Source organism: Lygodium microphyllum, chromosome 3 (assembly GCF_053477565.2).
Source record: "Lygodium microphyllum isolate KBCC chromosome 3, Lygodium_microphyllum_v1.1.10, whole genome shotgun sequence".
In the NCBI taxonomy this organism is placed as follows: domain Eukaryota; kingdom Viridiplantae; phylum Streptophyta; class Polypodiopsida; order Schizaeales; family Lygodiaceae; genus Lygodium; species Lygodium microphyllum.
The window spans coordinates 61,788,033-61,812,554 of record NC_141137.1 but is presented as its reverse complement, the minus strand read 5'-3'; the positions used below and the strand labels follow the sequence as shown (position 1 = coordinate 61,812,554).

The window sequence follows — 24,522 nt, the reverse complement described above, 5'->3', positions numbered from 1 at the left end:
TTTATGAATAAGAAAAGTGAAGTTTTTGGGCATTTCAAAACTCTTAAAGCTATGGTTGAAAAAGAAACAGGCCTACAAATAAAATGCCTAAGGTCAGATAGAGGGGAAGTGTACCTCTCAAATGAGTTTGCAAGGTTCCTACAGGAGCATGGCATAAAGCAGCAATATTCATGCAGTCATACCCCACAACAAAATGGAATTACAGAAAGGAAAAACAGGCATATTGGAGAGGTATCTCGTGCCATGCTCAATGAAAAAGACCTGCCAGGATTTTTATTGGGCTGAGGCAGTTGCTACAACAGTCTTCATAATGAACAAGACTCCCACTGCAGCAGTACATGGGATGACTCCAGAGGAGAGGTATACTGGTAGGGAACCATATATTTCTCATTTGAAAATTTTTGGTTGCGTTGCCTATGTTCATGTGCCAGATGAGTTGAGATCCAAGTTGGATCCAAAAGCTGAGAAGTGCATCTTTATTGGTTACTCTTTGTAGCAGAAAGGGTATAGATGCTATAACTCTTCTACTCGTAAGTTTACAGTGAGCAGAGATGTTGTTTTTGATGAGATGAGTAGCTGGTATAAACCAGTAAATGTAATTGATGATGTAGATGCACAAAATGGTAATGCTGCACAGAATTCACAGCAGCAGTCACAAAATATTAGTGGACCTGGAGCGTCCTCTAGCAGTGGTTCACATTCTTCGCCATGGACAGGCAAATTGAGATCAGGAGAATCTTCTCAAAGCAATGCAGATAGTGGTATGCAGGTATCACGAAAAGGAAAAGAGAAGGTAGATCAGCCCATGTTTGATGTGAATGCAGGTCACTCTTATGTGGATGGTGAATCCAGTGGCTCAGAACAGAGCATTGATGATGAGTTGGGTATTCCTTCTATTGTTACACCTGGAGCAAGGAAGACCAGGGATGTTTTGAGAGCACCTGGGAGTGAACCTACTTTGCGTAGGTCTACCAGAACTAGGTATCCTGTGGATAGGCTGAAATATGATGGATTTACAGCCATTCACTATGCATATATGGTCAAAGTGATACAGAAACCAGAACCCACTTCTTTTGAGCAAGCCATGGGAAAAGAAAAATGGGGGCATGGATGAAGAAATGGATGCCTTGGAAGCAAATGCTATATGGAAATTGGTACCTTTGCCTAAAGATAAGCATGCAATTGGTTGTAAGTGAGTTTATAAGGTGAAACACAATGCAGATGGTTCTGTGAATAGATACAAGGCAAGATTAGTAGTCAAGGGGTATGCACAAACATATGGCATTGATTATGAAGAAACATTCAGTCCGTTTGCAAGGATGGCAACCGTAAGAGCTGTCATTGCTATGGCTGCATCAAAGGGATGGTCTTTACATCAGATGGATGTAAAGAATGCCTTCTTGCATGGTGATTTGCAAGAAGAGGTCTATATGGAGCAGCCACCAGGTTATGTGCATGCTGTTTATCCTGAGTTTGTTTGCATGTTGAAGAAAGCCTTGTATGGCTTGAACCAAGCACCTAGAGCATGGTCTGACAAGATAGGACAGTATCTTGTCACTATTGGCTTTCAGATTTCCAAGGCAGATTTCTCACTTTATGTGAGAAAAAAAGAGAAATGTATTATGCTACTTGTCATTTATGTTGATGCTTTGATTATGACAGGTGACAATGATGAAGATATCATTCATGTGAAAATGCTATTGAAGCAGAAGTTTGAGATGAAGGATTTGGGAGAGCTGCGTTATTTCTTGGGCATTGAGGTGATTAGATCACCAAGTGGGATACGGCTCTTGCAGAGGCAGTATGGATTGGACATGCTGTCCAAATATGGGATGACAGGCTGTAAGCCTATTTCAGTTCCTTTGGAGCAGAATGTGAAGCTGAGCGTAGATGCAGGTGAGCTTCTAGAAGACCCTACTATGTACAGACGCATAGTAGGAAGTTTGATTTATATGACTATTACCAAGCCAGATTTGAGCTATGCTGTTGGATTGGTAAGTCAGTTTATGCAGGCTCCAAGGAAACTGCATTTGGATGCGGCTAGACGCATACTCATGTATGTGAAGTCCACATTGCAGTATGGACTACTTTATGAGACTGTGGTTCAGATACAGTTGCATGGATACACTGATGTTGATTGGGCTGGTAGTATTTCTGATAGACGATCTACCAATGGATATGTGTTCTCTTTTGAGAGTGCTACAGTCACTTGGAGCAGCAAGAAACAGCCTACAGTTGCCTTGTCGAGCACAGAGGCTGAGTACAGGGGTGCAGCAATGGCTACATGTGAGGTAGCTTGATTGCATAAGCTACTTTATGATATGCATCAGCCTACAGAAGGGCCAGTTGTCATTTATTGTGACAACATGAGTAGTATACACTTGGCAAATAACCCAGTCTATCATGCTAGAACAAAGCACATTGAGGTGCATTATCACTATGTGCGGGAGAGGGTTTTACTAGGTCTTATTGATCTAGTTTATGTCAACACAGACGATCAGGTAGCTGACATATTTACGAAGGCATTGGGCGCAGAGAAGCTGCGCAAGTTCAGAGACCTGGTTGGTGTGCAGGAATTGGGATTGAGCTCGGGGGGGAGTGTTGAAATATGAGCTCCACTCGTGATATGCCAGGGTGACCGTTGTGCATTTATGTCACCGACTTGTCAGTTGCAGATGCAGTTGGTACACCGCCGATGAATAATAGCTAGATGATAGCTATCCTTATCTACTCTAGTTCATGGCTCAGTTAGTATGCCACCTTAGTTAGTTGAGTTTGCTTTGAGACCCATATATAGGGTTCTTCTATTTCTATGTACTTGAGTTCTTTTTGGCTTACACAACTAAGAAGAGGAAAACTGTTTTCAGCCTCCACCTTTGTGTGTATTCCCCCATTGTGCAAGTAAGAAAGCTACAAGTGAGACTCCTTCCTTCTCTCCCACAATCTTGACATAGCTTACATCTTGACATTCCATACTTCTCTAGCATCTCCAATGTGTATTGTCTCTACACTAGCCAAACTCCATGTGGAGTATCAATCACCTCAATGCCAAGAAAATATCTCAACAAACCAAAGTTTTTAATGTCAAACTGCTTGTAAATTCCATGCTTTAATTTAGCAATCTCTCTCTCTAGAGTACCTATAATGATGAGATCATTGATGTAGATGACCGTAGCAACCATTCCATCTCCTATGTGTTTGACATAAAGTGAATAATTAGCCATGCTTTGCTGAAATCCCATGCTACAAAAGAACTTATTGATCCTCTCACACCAAGCTCTTGGTGCTTGCTTCAATCCATACAATGCCTTCCTCAACTTGCACACATAATGTGAATATTTATGGTGAGCATACCCTTCTAAATGATCCATGTATACCTCTTCCTCCAATGTACCATTTAAGAAAGCATTCTTCACATCCATTTGATATAATTTTCAACCATAGATAGAAGCCAATGCAATGGCTGATCTCATTATAGTCATCTTAGCCACTAGACTAAATGTTTTTTCAATCCAAACCATATGTTTGAGCATAATCTTTTGCAACTAACCTTGCCTTGTATCTTTCCAATGATGCATCAGACTTGCACTTGACTTTGTATACCCACTTGCAGCCAATGGCCTTCTTGCCATAAGGAAACTCAATTAAGTCCCATGTTTTGTTCTTTGTCAGTCCATCCATCTCTTCATTCATAGTATTCTTCCAATCTTTGTTTCCAAATGCTTCTTCAAAGAAAATCAACTTAACATGTTGAACATATGATACCGTGTATGCATAATGCATCTTCATGAAGCCATTATATGTCAATCGAATGCCTCACTCTATCCTATCTCCTCAAATGTGGTGCAGTAGATAGAGTCTCAACTGCTCTTGCATGTGGTGGAACATATTTTCCTACACTCTTAATCCATAGACTCATTCTCAGAACTCACCAATAAGATTTTTCCCTTCTGAAATCTCTCCTCTCTTTTGTGCACTCCTCAACTTGCATTTCCATAAACTATAATTGCCACTACTTTCTTCATGGTCTTGATGTCCAAAGACATATTCTCAACATGTTGATTCTTTGACCATTATTTGCTACAATTTTCTTTACATACCCATCATCATCACTGCTCTCATAGACATCCGTGTCACTTACAACTTTGGATCGATACCAAGACTCATACTCATTGAATCTCACATCCCTGCTAATGTGAACCTCTTTCATGACAAGATCATAACATTTGTATCCCTTCTTCTCATATGGATGCCCAAGAAAAATGCATTTAATAGCTTTTGGTTCCATCTTCTTCCTCAAATCATCATGAACATGTACATAACATATGCAACCAAACACCCTAAAGTGTGCAACTATAGGTGTCCTACCATACATCTTCTCATATGGAGACATATGATGCATCAAAGATGTAGGTATCCTATTCATATTAAAGACTATAGTATGTACTACTTCAGCCCAACAGGTCAAGGGCATGTGCATATGATTCACCATTGTCATTGCTACTTCTATAATAATCTTGTTCTTCCTTTCTGCCACACCATTCTACTGTGGTGTATACTTACAAGTGACCTGTCTTTTGATCCCATGGTCTCTCAAATAGTAACAGAACTCATTTGACATATATTCTCCACCATTATCCAATCTCAAGCATTTTATATAGCCTCCAAATTACTTTTTTTCCATACCCTTAAACTCCAAAAACTTTTCAAATGCTTCACTTTTGTGTTGCAAAAAATACATCCATGTCATCGTGCTAAAGTCTTCGATGAATGTGATATAGAACTTGTATTTTCCCCTTCAAGGAGACATTTTGACATGGAAACCAAATATTGAAATGTATCATTTCCAAAGGATAATTTCTCACTCTCCCCCTCTTTGTAAATGGAAGCCTAGATTGCTTGCCAGACTGTCAAGCCTCACATACATGATCATAGTTCACATATCCAAACTGCAAAAGCCCATGAACCACATGTCTAGGTTGCATTTGTTTAAGTATTTACAAATTCACATGTCTAATCCTTCTATGCCATAGTTCTACATCCTTATCTTGTCCATGCCCTATCTCAACATACATAGAACTTTGAATGATGGGAATTCCTACATCCAAAGAAGATAACTTACCGTTCTTTTGACCACGAGCAATAAGTATGCTAAGTCTTTTATTCTTGAACTCCTCTCAATGAAACATCCATACTTGTTAAACCTCACTTGCAATCCTTGATCAGCCATTTGACCAACTGAAACCAAATTTTTAGTGATAGTGGGCACATTAAGATATCCCCAATCTTATTTTCAACCCCATCTGTAGTCACCAAGGGCACACTCCCAATATGAGTTATGGTATGTTATGCAATGTGTCATCTCTTGTACCACATACTCTTCAATTTGCTTTTGTTTCTTTCTATCAAACCATTCTACATGGTGAGTGATATGGTTTGTAGCACCTAAATCCAAAAAGCAGTCATCCTCTCTAGGAGGGTGCGTCATATTATCAAGTACATATGCCATGACAAAGAGATGGCCTCTAGGCGATGAACCACCTCTAGAACCATAGCCACTATTGCTATATCCATCTGCATAGTGCCTAACCAAAATGTCCACAATAATAACAAGTACCATCTCTATGTGGACTAGAGCATCCTTTGCCTCTAAAGTAGGATCTCCCTTGTCTCTAGGCATAAAATCTCCACATCCAAAGGTACTATGGCCTTGTGCAAAGGTGTCTCCATGGCCATAAGGTGATCCTCTAGCTCTAGATGAGCTACCATGGCCTCGCCAATGATAAAACACACTATCCTAATTTGCATTATTTCCACTGCTAGATGCAGTAAGGCCCAACTTAATATTTTCCGTGTAAGAAGCAAAGCAATTAACTCTTCAAAATTATGCATAGAGCCTCCCCTCAAAGAAATGGAGGTATTAAGGGTCTTATATGCTAGTCCAAGTTTGTTTGCAATGAAAAATACCAAATCATCATCATCAACTAGTGCATTTGTTAAAGTAAGATCTTTTGCGACCTATTCAATTTCTATCGATAATCACTAATGCTTCTATTTTCTCTCCATGCACCATGTAACCTTTGCTTTAGTAGTATTTTCCTAGCCTCCATGTGTTATACATCTTTTCAATTATTTTCCAAGCATCCTTGCAAGTATTTTCCTTTGTAATGTGTGGAATCAGTATCTCTGATATACATATAGATATACAATGCAAGAGTTTCCTATTTTTTCCAATCCAATCCTTTTACGCATTTTTTTAATCTTCAGTGAGCTCATCAGGTAGTTCTAGGCATGCATCTTCACTTGTAATAAGGTTCCAAACACCTCTCTTTCCATCAAGAAATTTTCCATACAGTAGGACCATACACTGTAGTTGTCCTTAGTCAATTTGTCACCCATACGGTAGGACCATACACTAGAGTTGTCCTTAGTCAATTTTTCACCCATAATTTACATAATCTATGTATTTTTATACATTATGATCCCTATGAACTCAACAAAACCAGCTATATTTAATGTGCCAAATCGATATCCAAGCATGTCAACAAAACCAAGTATCAACTGATCAAAATCGAGACCATAAAGCATTCAAAATCCCCAAGAAAATGCATATCAATTGAGATCCACTATAATAAGTGTTGTACATGTGTCCAACTACTATCACATGTACCCATACATTGTGCCCATATGCCAAACATTGGTTGCCCAACAAAAAATAGTGAAAATGGGGCTCAAACAGTGCTCGTATAACCCAAAAGATATCAAAATGCAGGTCTAAAATCAACCAATTTTCCTATCATTTCTTAGATTTTTTTTATATTTTTTTTCGAATCAACATCCAAAAATGGCATAAAATTGACCTTTAAGCCTTAAATCAAGCTATTTTACTCTCTGCAATGTGGCATGTCAATCAATGAACCAGTTCCATAGAAAACCAATTCAATCCCTTGTAGTGTGAAACATAGAGCTTCCAAATAGCTAGCTCAAAAAAATCTAAGTATGAAAGCATCCAATATGAGCTAGTTCTTTGCAACCAAGTGTTTAAGGGATTTTTTTGAACTAGTTATTTTAAAACCTTAGATTAGATCATGAGCTTCTCTTTAGCAAGTAGGTCCCCCTAATGGAGCAAGCCATGAGCTCAAGCTACCCCCTTGATTCTAGCAACCAAAACATAAGCTAATCCAAACTCGAAGACCAACAAAACCTTGCTACCATATATCATTTTCAGCCTCCTTTAGTTTCCTAGTACATTCAAAAGCGAGCACCAATGTCAAAAATCTGAACCCCTATGGCTCTACAATCTGATGTACCTACTTCGCATGGATTAATCAAATATTAGCACTTGATTTAGTGGCAAACAACAAGCTTTTAACTCGATATAAACCTCTATTTGAAATGCTTCTCAATCCAAGCTTTTGATCCCGCACCCCTGCTCTAATGCCAAATGAGAAGAATGAAAAAGGTTGCACAATGAAAGGGGCAATAGCAAGAGATAAAGAAACTCAAGATTTTTTCTTCATCTTTATCCTCATTTCACTTCTTCCTTCATTCTCAACCGATTACATACCAAGTATCATCTAAAGAGATCATTACCTCTTGACCTTTTTAGAAATTTTCACACACAATCTACTTTATTTGTGCATACATAGGTTAATGGATATATTTGTCAAGGCGGTTGTAAGTATCACGTGCCTACCTAACAGTTCCCTAGTAGCATGTTTTAGTGGTCCATCGGGGAACTATCCTAGATGGCTTCACCCGGCACTCATGAGAATGCATAGGGTCTATCATCTAGGTCTCCCAGAGTCCATCCTGTAACAAAAGGTACCGAGCTGTCCCCACGAGGATCAACCTGCAAGTTCAGGGTCCTAATTTAACAACTGAGGTCTTGATGCATCAGCTAGCTCCATCGGAGGTGTCCCACAAGGGCTTCTTGTCCGATTGGAGCGATCGTAGTTGCCCTTGGTTCATGGAGTGCAATGCTTTTTTCCAGCAACTAGTTATGATTTAGGGAACCTTAACGGAGTTCTGGCACAGCCGCTGCACCTTTCCCCTAAGATAATTATTGATCAAGGTTTTAAGACTCGACCCTAAGTAAGTCAATGCTCGGCTCTACCTAATTTCTCCTAATTAATGTTTCATTCAATCTCCTGAAAGAAGCTCCCAACTTACCAGGACCACCTATCTGTAGGATGGATCCGTCAGGGATCTTGCCCACCCGCTTCCCACAAATGGTTTTCTTTTGTTTTCTAATTACCTATCACATTAAGTTATGACATATAAAAGCAGCTTCGTTAATTGACCCATTATCATAGGTTCCTTTGCGTAAATTTACAACACAACACAAAGACAGAGAAAAACAATCTTTTGGCAAAACATATTTATTTATTATTTGGCAAAAGTTATTTACAATGCTTTTCCCCTTCTGCCTATGCAGAAGATAAAACCTCCGTTCATCGGAAAATCCCTTCTATCTGTGCAGAAGAAAGCAAACCCTCCAAGATTTCTGTCCCTTCACTAGTACCGGGGACTCCAGGATCCCATCCTGATTCATGTGAGGGTCAGGCAATTCCTAGGAGCAATCGAGAGATTTATAATGGCCAGAGCCCCCGGGCACTCCCGCCTCCTCCTGCCTATTGGATTCCTCACTGAGCAACCTCTTGCCATCGGGGACAGTCCAAAGCTCCTCGTGGCAGTACAAAACAATCCCCCTAGGAGTAGGGTTCCGCATCTAGCCGTGGGGGAGGCATAGCATGATCTTTCCTCTTATTATCCTAATTATATATTTTACAATCAGATCTAACTGCTACAAGCACAATTAATCATTCTTGTGCAACCATCAATACATGCACAAATTAAAAAAAGAAATGTCAGCAAGTGTTTTTAGCATAGGAAGCAGCCCCACCCAATTCTAGGATTTCTCTTTTAAGGTCCCACCTTATTCTTAGGGTTTCGCTTCCTACTTGCAACTCTTTTTCTCGGATCCGCAAGTTATTTCACGAATCTGAAGTCTATTTTATCCTTATGAAAACTTGGTATTTTTGCCCTAAAAGATAATATGGGCGTTTACACCTATGGCAGGCAATTCATGCGCTGTCCTGCCCTAACCCACACTTAGTAGGATTTCAAATGCTTTTCCAAGTCTATTTAGACATTAGAATTTGTATCGATAAATTCTTATCAATGTCAAATAAGTCTTACAGACTTTCAATATTTATTTAATTTCCTGATACTGATAGTTTCAGGGTTGTCGAGTATTTCATAGTTGTTTTTGCTTCAACATCATCTATATTTTAGGTAAGATTTTCTCATTGATTCATATATGGGTCAACTCATGATATTGACGTTCTCCCTAATATAACCATTAATGTTAACATTGTGTGTGTTTTCAGTAAGAAAATAAATTTTATTTTATTCTACTCATATTCTATGGTTTAATCTTCGATGTCCGACCATTTGTCGAACTTTCAACATTATCTAGGAATATCAATTTTCATTTAGCTATGTCATAAATGTAATGCTAATTGTTTTTCTGAAAACTTTATTCTAAGCAATGTAAAAATCATAAGTATAATTTTTCTTTCATCTTTCAAACATCGAATTAATGAGTTCTACTAAATAAGGATGTTTTGGAGATCTTGCATTCTTTGATAACATCATAAAAATATGAAACTTCGGATATGGCAAGTTGGCACATCGGTCTCATTTGAGAAGTTGCATCACACAAAATTTAATAGTTATTCTCTTCTTCTGCTATTGTTTATTAGGTATGTAGATGGGGCATTAAGTAGGCAATATAACATGTGGACACATTTCTTGGCACACATACATAGTTTTCTATTTTATTAACACCATGATGAAACATTTGTACCCAAAAGCAAGATACTCTCCTCTTTGATTTGAAAACTAGTGATGATGGGGTGTTAATGGTAGCTCACCTAGCTAAAGGAAGGGAATGATGTTGGAATTTCTCCTACTATGTTAAAAAAAAGCTGACATTTGTTTATTTTGATAAACTTTTGCAAGGATTCATGTTGTGTAGAGAAGTTCATGTTGTGAAAAAAGAAAAAGGTGTTGGAATGTAGTGGTCTAGGCTTATTCTCTTGGGAAGTGAGAGCAAGAATGTTGAAAGAGAAAACTACATTACATGTAACTTATTAAATATTAATGTTGCTTGATTTTAGAGTAACTTGGATTTCTAGAAAGCTATAATTTTCACAAACTTGAAGGATATAAAGATATTTTCAACACTCTAACTTTCCCTTTTCTTCTTCTTATTTTGCCTCTCTCCCTCTATGTGTGTCACCTTTCTCCATCATTTTCAATTTTTTACTCATTTTCATATTTTTCATGTAAACCCCAATAAAAGTTCTCATAATTGTTTTACCTTCCAAGTGAAAACGGTTGCTCATCCATCTGAGTGCTTACAAAATAAAAGGATGTATAAGGCATTATTTGGGGATAGAATGTCGAGATCCCAATTCAAGATATTTCATTTTCCATTATGAAGAGCTAGAAATTACCCATTTTACTTATAGAATTGGTAGGAAATATCTTAGAAAATTGGTACCTAGGGGCTACCCTAAACCTCACCATGCTAAGTGATCTTGAACGTCACTTTAGGGGAAAACACCTTGGGCCTACAATCCCTCAACTGCAAACATGCCTGGCTAGGCATGTAGTGCCACTCGAGCAAAGGCTCATGATGTTGTCAAGCATTACATTACATGTAAAAACAAGGGAAAATAACATTTATTTCGCACATGGGAAAATGTCACAATACTTCTTGTGTAGTGTAGTAATGCACTAGTGAGATTAAAACTTTTCATAGACTTGTAAGTAATGGGATTTTATCTGTCATACAGACATACACGTATATATTATATATCTGAGAGAGAGAGGCATGCATTGTCCATGCAAAAAGTCGTGTATCAGGGCGGGACGTGCAGGGTCGTGCGTACTCTGCTAATTCACGACAACATATCCCCCACAAACTCACAAGAATTGCATCCCTCCCCCCACTCTCCCTCTCCCCCCCCCTTCCTCTCTCTCTCTCTCTCTCTCTCTCTCTCTCTCTCTGTCGCATCTCGCCTTCGCCCCCCGCTCTCTTTCTCTCTCTCGTATTCTTCGCTCTCTCATACAAACATTCTCTCTCTCAGACCGTGACGCAGCTTCAGTACCATTGGAGCCTCCTCAATGGTGCCGCTCTTCTCTTGTAAGTATCTTCTCTCTTTCCTTGTCTTTTCCACATTTCCATAGCATAGAGATACAGTACCGATAGAGATGATATAATTGACATAGAGTAACGCCCCTATAAGTGCTCCCCATCCTTTATCTATCAGTATATTCAGCTAGCCCCGTTCATTTTGTATGTAATTTTGCAGTATTAGCCTGTGTAACTGACACTCCGTCTATGGTTCAATCCATTGACATGCCTTCCTTACTTGACCGTAGCTGGATCAATGATGGTTATGTGTTTTCTTTTCGCTATCATATTAATGACAAAAAGTTCGTCAGGATCGTGATTCCCAAGAAGTTTTTTGCAAATTCCCACTGTAATTCTCAGATTGTGAATTACAACAATATCATGAGCTTCTGGAAGTAAGGGATCACATACCTTGCTAGGTGCGGTTGGGGCCGGAGGGGTTGCCAACCCAAGGTGGGTACTGGCAGCTCCCCGCCCCCAACTCCACTTAGCTAGGCATGCAATGTCTCCCGAGAAGAAGCTCATGATGTTAAACACTGTAAGGAAAAACAAGAAAAGAGCGCTTTTCCCCACTTGGGAAATGTCAAACACTTCTTGTGACTGTCAAGATCATCGTGATGTAAGCTTGCAGGATGCTCAATTGACAGCTATATATTCATGGTTTTCACAGGCAACATCAAAATGGGAATCCTGGGTATCTTGATGATCCTGTGTATACAGCTCTATGTGGTGCCACATTCTGTCGATGCCCTACGTGCCCACCACAAATTCATGTCCTATGAATATGAAATACAGGATGTGATGCATAGCCTTAGCAAGGGCACACCAGATTTGGATGCTAGACATGGCCTGTGGAGAAAGCTCTTGCAAGATAATGCAAAAACAGCTGAGAATAGCAGCCAAGCTCAAGTGAAGATGGAGGACCAGCCAAAACCAGAGCAGCAAGCTGAGATCAAAGAGGTGACTCAGACTGAGGCTGCTGAGAAAGAAGAGGCCAAGAAAGAGGAAGTCAACCACATTCAGATGATTGACGAACAGGAACCCCAGAAAGAACAACAATTCCTGCAAGAGGCTAAGCATGATGAGAAGGTGGCGGCTCAGTCAGCAGGCGGTGGTGAAAATGCTGGCAACAGGAAAGCTGTACAGGAAATCAAGCAAGATGAGGCAAAAAAGCTCAATGATGCTGCAGCGCAAAGCAAAGCAGAGGGAGCTAATATGCCTGGTGGGAATGGGAAAGAGCATGAGGAAGAGGTGAAGAAAACAGAGACACCACAAGAGATGAATGGCCAAAATGGAGGAGCTACACAAGCTGCTTCTGTCCAAGAAGTCAAACAACAGAATCCTGCTCAGCAGGAACAGAAGGAAGAGCCGAAGCCCGAGGAGGAATCTATGTCCAAACAGCCAGAAAAGGTCGAGAACCGTGAAGAAGAGCCAAAGGTCCCAGATAACAATCTGATAGAGTCAGCCAAGCAAGAGGGAAATCAAGAGAAGAATGACAAAGCTGACGTGCAGAGAGAAGAATGGCACACCGAGTCAGAGAGCATGAAACCTGAGGATAAGAAGGAGGAGCATCAAATCACAGGGGAAAGTGGAACAGAGGAAAGGATCCTGGAACAAAAAGAAGGTGAAACAGGAGGTAAGACTGGAGATGGACAAACTAATGGAAGTGGCAATGAAGTCCCCTCTGAAATAAAGATGAAGGCAAAGGAAAGCAATGTTGAGAATGAACAACAGAATAAACCAAACGAAAATGAAGATAAAACTGAGACAAAGGCAGTGGACCATGCAGTAGCAGAAAACGATAAGGGTGCACAAGACAGCCAGCCTGATACAACTGTCATTAGTGAGCACACAGTGACTCCTGCTACAAAAGCAGATAATTCAGCTAATGATTCTGAGCCTAAGGCTGACCAAAGTAATCTGGATGAACCTAAGACGACAGAAGAAAGCACTGAACATCAAGATGCAGGTGAGAGTGGTGATAAACCTGATATTGATGATTCTAATCTAGACAACAAGGTTGAAGAACAAGCTGACCCAGCAATAACAGAGACGGTAGATGATGGCAGTGAGAAGAACACTGCTACAGATGAACCAGAAGCTAGAACAGAAGCTCAAACTCAAGAAGCAGAGGTGGAATCACAATTAGAGGAGCTAAAGAGGGGGAATGAACTTGATGCAGCAGAGCTAGGCAGGCAAGACAGAGACCCTGCAGAAGATGATTATTCAGACCTCATGCAAGAGTTAGCTGACCTTCCATCCAAGCTCCAAGAAACTGCAGGTAAGGTTGCAGATCATCTAAGGCCGGATGTTCAGAAATGGACGGACACATCCAGAGTGTATTTCAATATGGCTAATCAACAAATAACAGAGAGCTTCTCACCCTTGATAGGCAAAGAATATGCCCCCTTCTTGGCATCCACGATCTCGTACGCCCTTTTGCTGCTTCCCTTAATTGTAGTGATAATGTTGTTTGAGCACATAAGAGCCCTCCTCTCATTGCAGAAGGTCCTCCTTTTTATCAACATCTACCTGGCTGCATATTTTGCCACATTATGGATGGCCTCATACATCATTGGTCTGGAGCCCATGTCATTCTTCTATCAGAATGCATTGTCGAGCTATCTCTCACTTCAGCTACTGCAAGCATTGGGCTATATGGTGTATCTGATCTTGCAGACAGCTAACATTATCAATGCTTGCACGTCAGATACATTTATGGGCAAGCTCTCTGCGGTGATCCAATGGGCAGTAGCTTTCTCTGTTGGCCTGCACTATTATGTGGCAGTCTTTCACCCAGCAGTGGCATCCAAGCCACCTAGGACTAACTGGAAGCTGTATGCCATCTACAGTGCTGCCTTCTGTATCCTTTGCCTATGTGCAAGGATAAGGTGGGTCAAGAAACAGTACATCAGTTCTGGAGATGGCTTGACAAACAAGAAGAACTGAAGAACGCCATATCTGGTTAACAGTTGTTTATGCAGCTCAGCCTTGAGTTAGAGTTGTGCATTCAGCCTTTGACAAAGGAGAGTGTGAGGAAAGGGAGGGAGCAGTTGTGGTTGCTTCCCAGATACTGCATTAAACAAGCAGCCCTTTGTCCACACGGACCATCAGATGTAAGCCTCAGCTCATGCTCACGTACAGCTCCAGAAGCAAACATCACATTCTTTCAAATAGTGGACAATCTGCATTATTTGAAGCTTGTTTAATGCTTTGGTGCTCACTGAGCCTTTGTTTTACATCTTCCTGACTGTCTTGATGTAAGAAAACAGCCATGATATCTAAGTCGCATTGATAATTGAGCATGTCAGTGGCCTTGACCTTTGATTGAACTGTTTAATAAGTAGAATTGCAGCCATCATTAGACTCGGAACATACTAATCATGGACGCTGCAGCCTACAAGATTGCCATTCGATCTTACTGTTCCAAAACACATTTTTGGTAGTACCACATATGAAAATCTTGAAGTCAAAATTTTGGAGGGATCTTTGAATTGACTTAGATGTGTTTGTCAGTTCTATAACTACAAAGTTTGTAAAATTCAAGCTCCTCTCTCTCTCTCTCTCTCTCTCTCTCTCTCTCTCTCTCTCTCTCTCTCTCTCTCTCTCTCTCTCTATATATATATATATATATATATATGTTATATATATGTATGTATGTATGTATGCATGCATGCACCCCTCTCTTCCTATCGTATTTCCTTCCCCCATTCGGGGCTTTGTAAGTGTGCCTTGGTGTTAGAGCCAAATGTATCTATACAAGGAGTATTGGTGACTCAAGCATACCTTGGCATGCACTCTACAAGAGTAAATTCCCTATACTCTGTCATAACCCTTTACATGCGCAACATCACGAGGGTGCAATCTTGAGGTGTGCTATAGGTCTTATGACCTTTCTATTTCATAATACAAGGATTCCTTATTGATGCATTATGTACATCCCTTACACTTTCCTATTTCATAAGAAAAGGATTCCTTATTGATGCATTCGATAACCCTTTTAGTTGTGCTTGTTTTATGCTACAGGTTTCCACTTGAGAGTTTCGTGAAGACTTCAAACAGTTAAACACTTTCTCTAGGGAATATAACTCTTGATATCATAGCGACTCTATCACAAAGTAAACTAGCTCGATAGGGGATTAGGCTCATGACTGAAAGATTAATCAATAGTTTGTTGTTGAAGAACTTCGTGGTTGGACACCTTCAGTGAAGACTTTGATGATGCATAAACGTCTTTTGCTATGTTGTCACTCTTGAGGGCCAAAAGCAATATCCTCATGAGAGACACATGAAGCGTGTTGTCGTTGCCAAGCACCTTTGTGGATGGCCCTCCCTTGCTTGTGACATGTGAACATGTTCTTGTCTTGGTTCCATACACTTGTGATTATGAAAGCTTGTCGTATATTGGTTTCATATTTTGTTGCTCCAGAGGCTCCATACAATGCCACTTTTTTATAGAAAGATCAACAATGAATTTCCTTGTGTTAACAAAGGCTAAGAGAAGGTTTAAAGCCTTAATATGTGAATGGGGGGGGTTGGTAAAAGAAATATAAAACTTATTATCCTTTAATAAAGTTATAAGCTAAAAAGCTTATAACTACGCCATTTTTCTATGCTACATGCACTGGAACCAATCGAGTTGGATGCCAATTATTGCATAATATGGCCATCATTTTTACTGTCATTGATTGTGCACTTGATGTATGGTGGTGATTATGTCTATTTGAGTAGGCATTGAGTTTATAGGCTAGCATTTTCAATGCTAAGCTTGTGTGGAGCTTAATGGGCTCGATTGAGCTCCTAGGTGTTGCGATTGATTGTTGGGTTGTAGTGTGTGCTTGATGATGCTAGATGCTATGGTTGATGGGGGCACAAAATTTGTTGGCTGATTGAGTGGTTGGATTTCTAAGGTTTTTAAAAAACACTAAATGGAGCAAGGAATCTCTCTCTCTCTCTCTCTCTCTCTCTCTCTCTCTCTCTCTCTCTCTCTCTCCTAAGAGGGTGATGACAATGAAGAGTGAGAAGATAGCTCCTAAGAGAGGTAGGTGGAAAAGAGAAGGAGAGAGTAGGTGAGGATGAAAAGCTAGCTTAATAGCAATATGGCAATAGATATTTAGAAAGGAGCATGTGGCATCTATTGTTGGTAGGTGAAGAGGATAAGATAAGAGAAGAGAAGCTTGTGGTAGTAGTTGAAAATGATAAGAAGAAGATTAAATGCTAAGAGTACAAATGAGCGATTGTTACCTAAGCATGTGACTAATGAAAATATAATAGTAAACTAAGCGTGCACAAGCCTAGAGCTAAGTGTATAGATACCAAGTTGGAATTTTGGTGCTTCCTATGATCATGAGCTAGAAAACATGGCAATGGAGGATGGTACTGTAGTGTGCTCATGATTGTGTGTGTGAGAGAATGTGTGTGTGGAAAGAAAAGAGAGAGCAAGATAAACAAGCTACATGCAAAATCAAATTGTATTCATGATGATTGATCAAAGAGTTGTATTACAAATGAGAATGAGCCTCTTATATAGGCAAAGGCAAGTGGGTTGCTTACATCATCAATGATGACATGATCACATGGATTCAACTACTTCTCTTAAAAGAGTCTAAGTACATCTCCCCCTTTTTCCACCTAGAGGAGGATTCACATTAGATAGGCATATTTTACCATATTGTTGAGAAATGACAAATGATGTATGCTCCAGGAAGAGATGTCATGAATCCCATATGCAAAGTGAGGAGAGTGGAACAACCTAACTACTATAAAGTATTGTACTTGACTATCACTTTCAAGATGAGTAATGCAATATCATGATGTTGTGTACTTGGAGAAGTCATCCACAAATATTCAAGAGAAGACCAAGACTCCATACCCATCTTACCTCAAGCTCTCATTTCACTTCATTTTCACACCTCTCTTAGCTCAAGGAAGTTTTTGCAACTCTGGTTTGGTGATTCACTCAATTTCCAACAAGTTCTTTTCTGTCAAATAAGAAAGAAGGGAAAAATCACTAGCAACATCAAGCTCAACATAAAGATCTCAAATCCTCAAGCATAGTATCTATTGATACTCAACTAGTGATATTTGGCACTAATCTACTTGTGCTCTTGGGCAACTCACTTTCTGGTATTATCTCAGCTATTTGAATCTGATCAACATGGCAAAACTTGAGCAAATAGCCAAGTTCAATGGAGAAGGCTTTCATGCCTGGAAAGAGAAGACCATGTACCACCTCATGCGGAAGGACTTGTTGCACTTGTTTGAGGATGATGCAGATAGCAAGAAGGAAGATTATGAAGATGGGTTCGTTGAAGAAGACTAGCTCAAGACAAAGGAGTGGAAAAATATGAACAACAAGGTTCTAGGAATCATTGCCTAGGGACTATCTGATGATATATTGCACCGTATCTCTAGCACAACAGATGCTAAAAAGGCTTGGGATGAGCTTGACATGATCTCTAGAAGTCAAGCCAAAAACTCTAAGGTCAAGTTGTTAATGCAGTTCTATAAGCTTGACAAAAAACAACACTTCAATGACTATGCATATTAACAAATTCAAAAGTCTAAAAACTCAACTAGGCACTCTGAAGAAAACAATAGATGAAGATGAAGCCATTATTGTACTCCTTGCTAGTGTAAACTAGGATCCTTATGAAAATCTTGTCTCTACTCTCAGCAGTGTACCTAATTTTTCACAAAACGATATTGAGCACTCTCTTCTTGATGAAGAGAATAAATAGAAGAACAAGAATGCAAAAGATGGTGTCCCATCATCTAGGGAAAACCTCTTGTACACGAAAGGAGCTGCTGGACCAAAAGGCATGCGCTTCTCATTGTGCAACTCATGACACTGTGGGTGTATATGACCCTTTTTGCCGCAATGATGACATGTCACATTAGCATTTCTCCCACGAGACTTGCTGCACGACTTACAATGTGACTTAGACCTAGACTTCTGCGAGTCTCTACCACGGCCATTCCCACGATCATTCTTGCCATTACCATCTCTGTCTCTAACAGTCAAAGCATGTGATACACGAGAGGCATCCAAGTCCTTATGGTTGATCTCTTCCTGCAGAAGAGCACTCCCTACAAATGTCATGCGGACTGATGACTCCGATTAGGAGTACATACTTGCAGCTAGTTCTTGTGATGCTACGTTGTTGACCGATGTTCACTCTATGTATGTGCAGTGCTATTTTTTAGATTCTAGTGCTTCATTTCATGTTATACCATGCCGTGAGTGGTTCCACTCCTACCGCATTGTCTCTAGTTCAGTTTGCTTGGGTGATGATAGGTCACTTGCTATTGTTGCCATTGGGGATGTACGGCTGCAGTTCTCTACTGGCAGTACTTTTCTGTTACAAGATGTACGTCATATACATACACTTACACGCAGTCTTATGTCTACAGGGAAGCTTGACGATGCTAGGTTTCATGTTTCATTCGGGAATTCTGCTTGGAAGATCACCCAGACTTGTGCTTGCTAGAGGTGCCAAAGCTGGCAGCCTCTATCCTCTTGTAGTTGATGGGATGGGTCCTCTATTGATCATGTTTTGTCAGTGGGTTCCATCCCACATGTATCTCTTTGGCATGCCCGTTTGGGCCATATGTCCTTAAAGGGAATGAAAATGCTTTTTGGTTTGCAGTACTTACCGTCCCTTGACTATGCATGTTTTGATTCATGTGAGCATTGTCTTTATGGTAGATAGACTAGGAATACACATAAGAAGTCTAGTAGGACACGCATGAGTGAGCCCCTAGCATTGGTACATTTGGATGTCTGTGGGCCCACGCCCTGTTAGTTTATGGGCGATGCAAAGTATTTTGTGATATTCATTGAAGATTTTCCACGTAAAGTCTGGGCTTACCCCATTAATCTCGATGTCTTGGCTGTATTTCAGAGATGGCTTGCATTTGTTGAAAACCAGACTGGGCATAGGCTAAAATGCCTTAGAACTGACAATGGGGGAGAATATGTGTCACGTGCTTTTGAGTAACTATGTGACGAGAGGGGTATTAAGCGTCAATTGACCGCCCCCTGTACCCCACCCTAGAATGGTTTGGTTGAGTAGATGAATAGAACCATCCAGGAGTGTGTATGCAATATGCTTAGCCATGTAGGCTTACCACAAAGCTTTTGGGCTGAGGTAGTCAGTACAGTTGTGCATGTCATAAATAGATCACCTTCTAGTGGTTTGGATTTCCAGGTTGCAGAGGAGGTATGGACTGGGAAACCTCCATCTTATGCGCATCTACATGTCTTTGGATGTGAGGCATTTTGCCATGTGCCCAAAGACAAGCGTACTAAGTTGGATCCTAAGAGTATCAAATGCATTTTCCTTGGCTATGGGGATGCAGGCCAGATGGGTTACCACCTCTCTGATCCGCAAATGTGGAAAGTCATCCGCAGTCATGATGTAGTCTTCCATGAAGACAAGATGCATAGGCAGCCTGAGAAGGTGGTAGAGATACACAGGGTTATATTCCATGAGGAGCCACGTGCTCCTGCACAACCAGTTGGACAGCCTGTAGTAGCAGTTGGTACACATGGCCAGGGTGTTGGACCGGCCCCGTAGAGCCTGCCGTGAGACGGTCTACTACAGATAGACGTCCACCTGATAGATTTGAGCCCTCAATACATTATGTCTTGGTTACAGATGCAGGAGAGCCTCTCACCTATGATGAGGCTATGCAGAGGGGTGACAGTCACTCCTAGGAGATGGCTATACAGTCTGAGATAGACTCCATGTACAAGAATATGACTTGGAATTTGGTTGCACTGCCTCAGGGCAAGAAGGCTTTGCCATGCAAATGGGTGTACAAGCTGAAAAGTACCCCTAGAAACCCCAAGCCGGCTTATAAGCAAGACTTGTCGCGCTAAGGATTTTAAACAGGAGCATGGAATTGACTTTGATGAAGTCTTTTCTCTTGTGGTCAAGATGACCACCCTACGCTTGGTTTTGGCCTTAGTCGCACAACTTGACTTGGACTTGTACCAAATGGATGTCAAGACTGCATTCTTGCATGGAGATTTGCATGATGAGATATACATGGAGCAGCCTAAGGGCTTTGCAGAACCTTGCCGGGAGCACCTAGTGTGCAAGTTGAAGAAAAGTCTTTATGGCTTGAAGCAGGCACCTAGGGAGTGGTATCATAAGTTTGATCCCTTTATGCAGCCACAAGACTACAGTAGAAGTCCTATGGATCCATGTCTTTACATGAAGAAAGCCCATGATGGCTCATTGCTTATTTTGATACTTTATGTGGATGATATGCTGATAGCAAGGAAAGCTCATGATGAGCTCGATGCTCTTAAATCTTAGCTGAAGAAGAGCTTTGAGATGAAGGATTTTGGACAAGCCTCTCACATTATTGGTATGTGCATTAAGCGCGACAGGCATCAGGGACTACTCTATCTCTCACAGAGAGAGTACATTCATAAAGTCCTTGAGCATTTACGCATGCAGGACGTAAAGCCTATTGGTTGTCCATTACCTTCTTATGTGAAGGTTTCAAAGGCCGATTGTCCACAGACGAATGAGTAGAGGGCCGTGATGGTCAAGATCCCTTATGCATCAACCGTGGGCAGTTTGATGTATGCCATGATAGCCACTCATCCAGATATTGCATTTGTAGTTGGTGTTGTGGCACGCTATATGGCTACACCTGGAAAAAAGCATTGGGATGTCGTAAAGGGTATCATTATATACCTGAAGGGCACAGTAGATATGTGTATTTACTATGGTAGCCAAGATATGCAGACTTCGATAATACAGGACATGCAGATAGTAGGAAGTTCACTTCCGGCTATGTCTTTACCTATGCTGGAGGTGTTGTTTCTTGGATGTCCAGGGTTTAGAAGTGTACGGTTCTCTCTACCACACTGAGGCCGAGTATGTTGCGGCCACTAAGGCTTGGAAGGAGGCCATATGGTTGGGTCGTTTGGTTCATGACCTTGGGATTGATACTATACATATGTTGCATTTGAATTCTATGAGTGCTATTCAACTAGCCAAGAATCCGGTCTTCCATGCGAAGGCGAAACACATTGAGATGAGGTATCACTTCATACGTGGGGTCATGGAGGACAAGTCTATTGACCTTGTCAAGATCTCCACTGACGAAAATCCTACAGATCTGCTCACAAAAAGCCTCAGCACTTTGCCTTCCTCAAGAGATTGATGGGATTTGGATGAGATGACATTTTTCCTCATCCTGTTGTGCATGTGTACATTGTACTGTCTTTTCTTTTTCTTTTCACTCCTCACTGGGGCAGATTCACCTTTAAGTGGGAGGTTGTTGGGGATAAAGGCGCCTCTACCTAGCCGCACGTATATTACTACACTGACAGTACCCGCCACTGCACACTACAAGTGGCGGGCGCCCGTCACCATCACTTTATTTGTTATTCTTTTAGTGGCAGTTTGAATAAAGGAAGGCCGGGTCACACATTGTGACTGTTGGGGTTCCCATTTGTGTCTCTCTCTCTTCTTGCTCTTGCTCTTCACCATAGCTCACTTCCAAGAAAGCTTCGATCCTTCTCACCTTTCAGACACCACCCAATCCTTCTTAGGATAACATGGGGTTGTCACCTAGGTTCTCTTGTGTAATATCTCGACTTTATTTTCAATCTTTTCGACTTCTCACAGATTGGACTTGAAGAATTCTAGACCATTAAATAGAGGAAGTCTCAAGCAAAATAGTCCAAGGATTGTAACCCGATATTTTTCCGAATTGATAGGGACTATAGCCATCCGTCACGAAAGTTACCACATAAATGCAAGTCAAGGGTCATAAGTCGAAATTGATCAAACACATTTAAAACTTAGCAATTAGGACAAAAAGGAAATCTTGGTTAGTTTAATTACGAATATTACTCTTCGACAATTCCATCTCAAGGTCTTTTATATGTCGAGAATTAGCATCTGTGATTATCTATCGGAGGTGGCAATCAATCAATTAAAAATACTAAGTCTCTTAGGGACTCATTACCTTCCTTGTACTCGCTTAGGTTCATCTTGTACAAACCCAAGTTACTCCTTGGAATTTGTGGTTAAGAATTCCTTTAAGAGATGAATAAAATCCTATTTTACGAATGCAGCATTTGTTGCCAATTCATGGGATGATGGCATGCTAGCTACCTTTATTATAAAAATATAGTACCTGGGGATCCATGAAGGGGTACTTGGTTGATGGTATTCAGAGCTTATAATCCCAGTACTCACCCTTCCGTTTTTGTAGTAATTGTGTTTGCAGCATTATTAACAGCTCTTGCCTCCACGACCTTCATAACTTACTTCTTTAGGGCCACGGTCTTTAATCACAAGATTGAAAATGGGATTTTGGCAAGGGAGCTTGGGGATTGTCACAATTGGATTGATGGAATTTTGATTGATGGGGGATGCCGATCACTAAGAATTTAGAAAAGTCGAGAAGAGTCTTGATACCATAAGGAAGTAGGATAGAAGGAATGGAGAGCTCGATTTGAAGAGCTCACAGAGCATCCTCTTTGTCTTCATGACGAGAATTCTCATCCTCGTGCTTCTCTTGCCCCACTCCCTCTTGATCTATACTTTTGAGAAGAGCCTCTCCTCTCTTGCTGCCCACGACTCCTCATACCTCGTATTTATAGTAGCTAAATCGAAGAAGAAGGGTTGTGGCCAAGAAGAATAGCACTTTATGGAGGGTATCTTAGCAAATCAACAATCTAGAAGCTTTCAAGATGCAATCTGATGTTGTTGATTTGATATTTGAGGTCCAAAGAAGATGCCAGAGATGCCATTACTGATTCACCTGGCTCTTGGATGATCTTGCTTCAATCCAAGCCTCTCATCGAACTGAGAAGAGGGGGAGATTGCTGGAGTTAACTGTTGGAATACAAAAGGAGAATTCAGGCTTTTTCATCAGTAAATATGAACTCCAATTTTGGGAGTTTAAGATGTCATTTTTTTTTCGAAAAGGGGGGGGGGGGAAACCTTCGTTGTCGTTTTCCTCCTCTTTTCCTTGAAGTTATTATTTTTGGAAAGAAAATATTTATCTTGAAAATAAATTTGTTAAAAGTTTATGCATTCGAAATAAGATGTTTGTGATTGTAAGCTAGGTATTGATCTTTCCAAAAATCATCAAGCTAAAAGATGGATGACTGAGTACAAATCACCACGACTAAGATAGTAATCCAATGAGCACAGAATGCCACGACTGAGGAAGTGTTCTCGATGGTGCTAGACCTCCCCAAGGCCAACATGAATAAAACCTACTCCAAGGGGTTTTCTCATTTTGTTTCGTGTTAATGAGTATAGACCATTCATGACGTGAAAGGTTTTGTCATAGGGAACTCTAGTCGACACGAGGAGGTGAGGATACTGGGGGCTCTAGTCATAAACTCCTTAGGCTCTTATGAACTGCCAACTACCCTTTAATTTTTAGACAATGTCTTAGAAGTTCTAATACTAGTTGGGGAACAAAACTTGGAGAGAATAATACCTTCAAATAGAAAACATTGTAAAAATTCACTTTTTTTAAAGGAACTATTAAGAAGGAATTGTTTTACTCCATTTTTGTGTCATGAATTAAAGGTGTGTAATGAATTTGTATCAAGAGATAATTCAAAGAAGCTATTTTTTTATATGTTGAACCTAAGGTGGTAGGTAATTAGGTAATTAAAAATATTCTCTCGAGGGAAGCGAGATGATGCAAATCTAGACCTATGGTTGGGTGGTCTCGATAAGCTGAGAGATTTCCTAAGAAGGAATAAAAATCGTATCTTTGATGAACCATTAGAGATCAAAAAGCTTGATTCACATCACTTTAGAACCATGGGCAGAAGGGATTAAAGTGTCATGCTTCCCTTCATTTCCCATTCTCTTTGAACCCAGTGCAATGTATGCATGTTTCAGTCAGCAATTTCTATAAGGGATGGAATTTCGAACCACTGACAATAGTCAACCGTTATAATTGATTTGACCAAAAAAACTCAGGCTGATCCTCGTGGGAACGGTCGAAAATGCTATTGCGAGGTAGACTCAAGCGAGCCTAGTCAACAAACTTTGAGAGTTTTCATCAAAATTCCGCATGGCGCTTTCTAGGACATCTCTTGATGGGCTACTAAGAGCGTACCGCCAAGGAAAGATCAAGCAAGCACATTACAGTTGGTATCAAAGCACACGTTGATATAGGACACAATGTAAGTAAATAGAACTAGTTATATTTACAACATAAAGTATATTTCCCTTAAATAGTGAAAATCTTCTCTTTTTAATTGGTTTTTGGCAGAAAGACAAACCTTGGGAAAAATTCTTAATTTTCCAAGTTAT

At 40.4% G+C, this 24,522-nt stretch overlaps 1 protein-coding gene across 1 annotated transcript; it reads left to right on the top strand.

Annotated features, from left to right (window-relative positions):
- The first annotated feature begins 11,049 nt into the window (after positions 1-11,049).
- On the top strand, positions 11,050-14,632 carry LOC148038409 (uncharacterized). Its single transcript, XM_087671582.1, has 2 exons — positions 11,050-11,215; positions 11,877-14,632. Exons 1-2 carry the CDS (start codon positions 11,197-11,199, stop codon positions 14,153-14,155), a joined length of 2,298 nt encoding a protein of 765 aa, XP_087527708.1. The 5' UTR covers positions 11,050-11,196; the 3' UTR covers positions 14,156-14,632.
- The last annotated feature ends 9,890 nt before the right edge of the window (positions 14,633-24,522 follow it).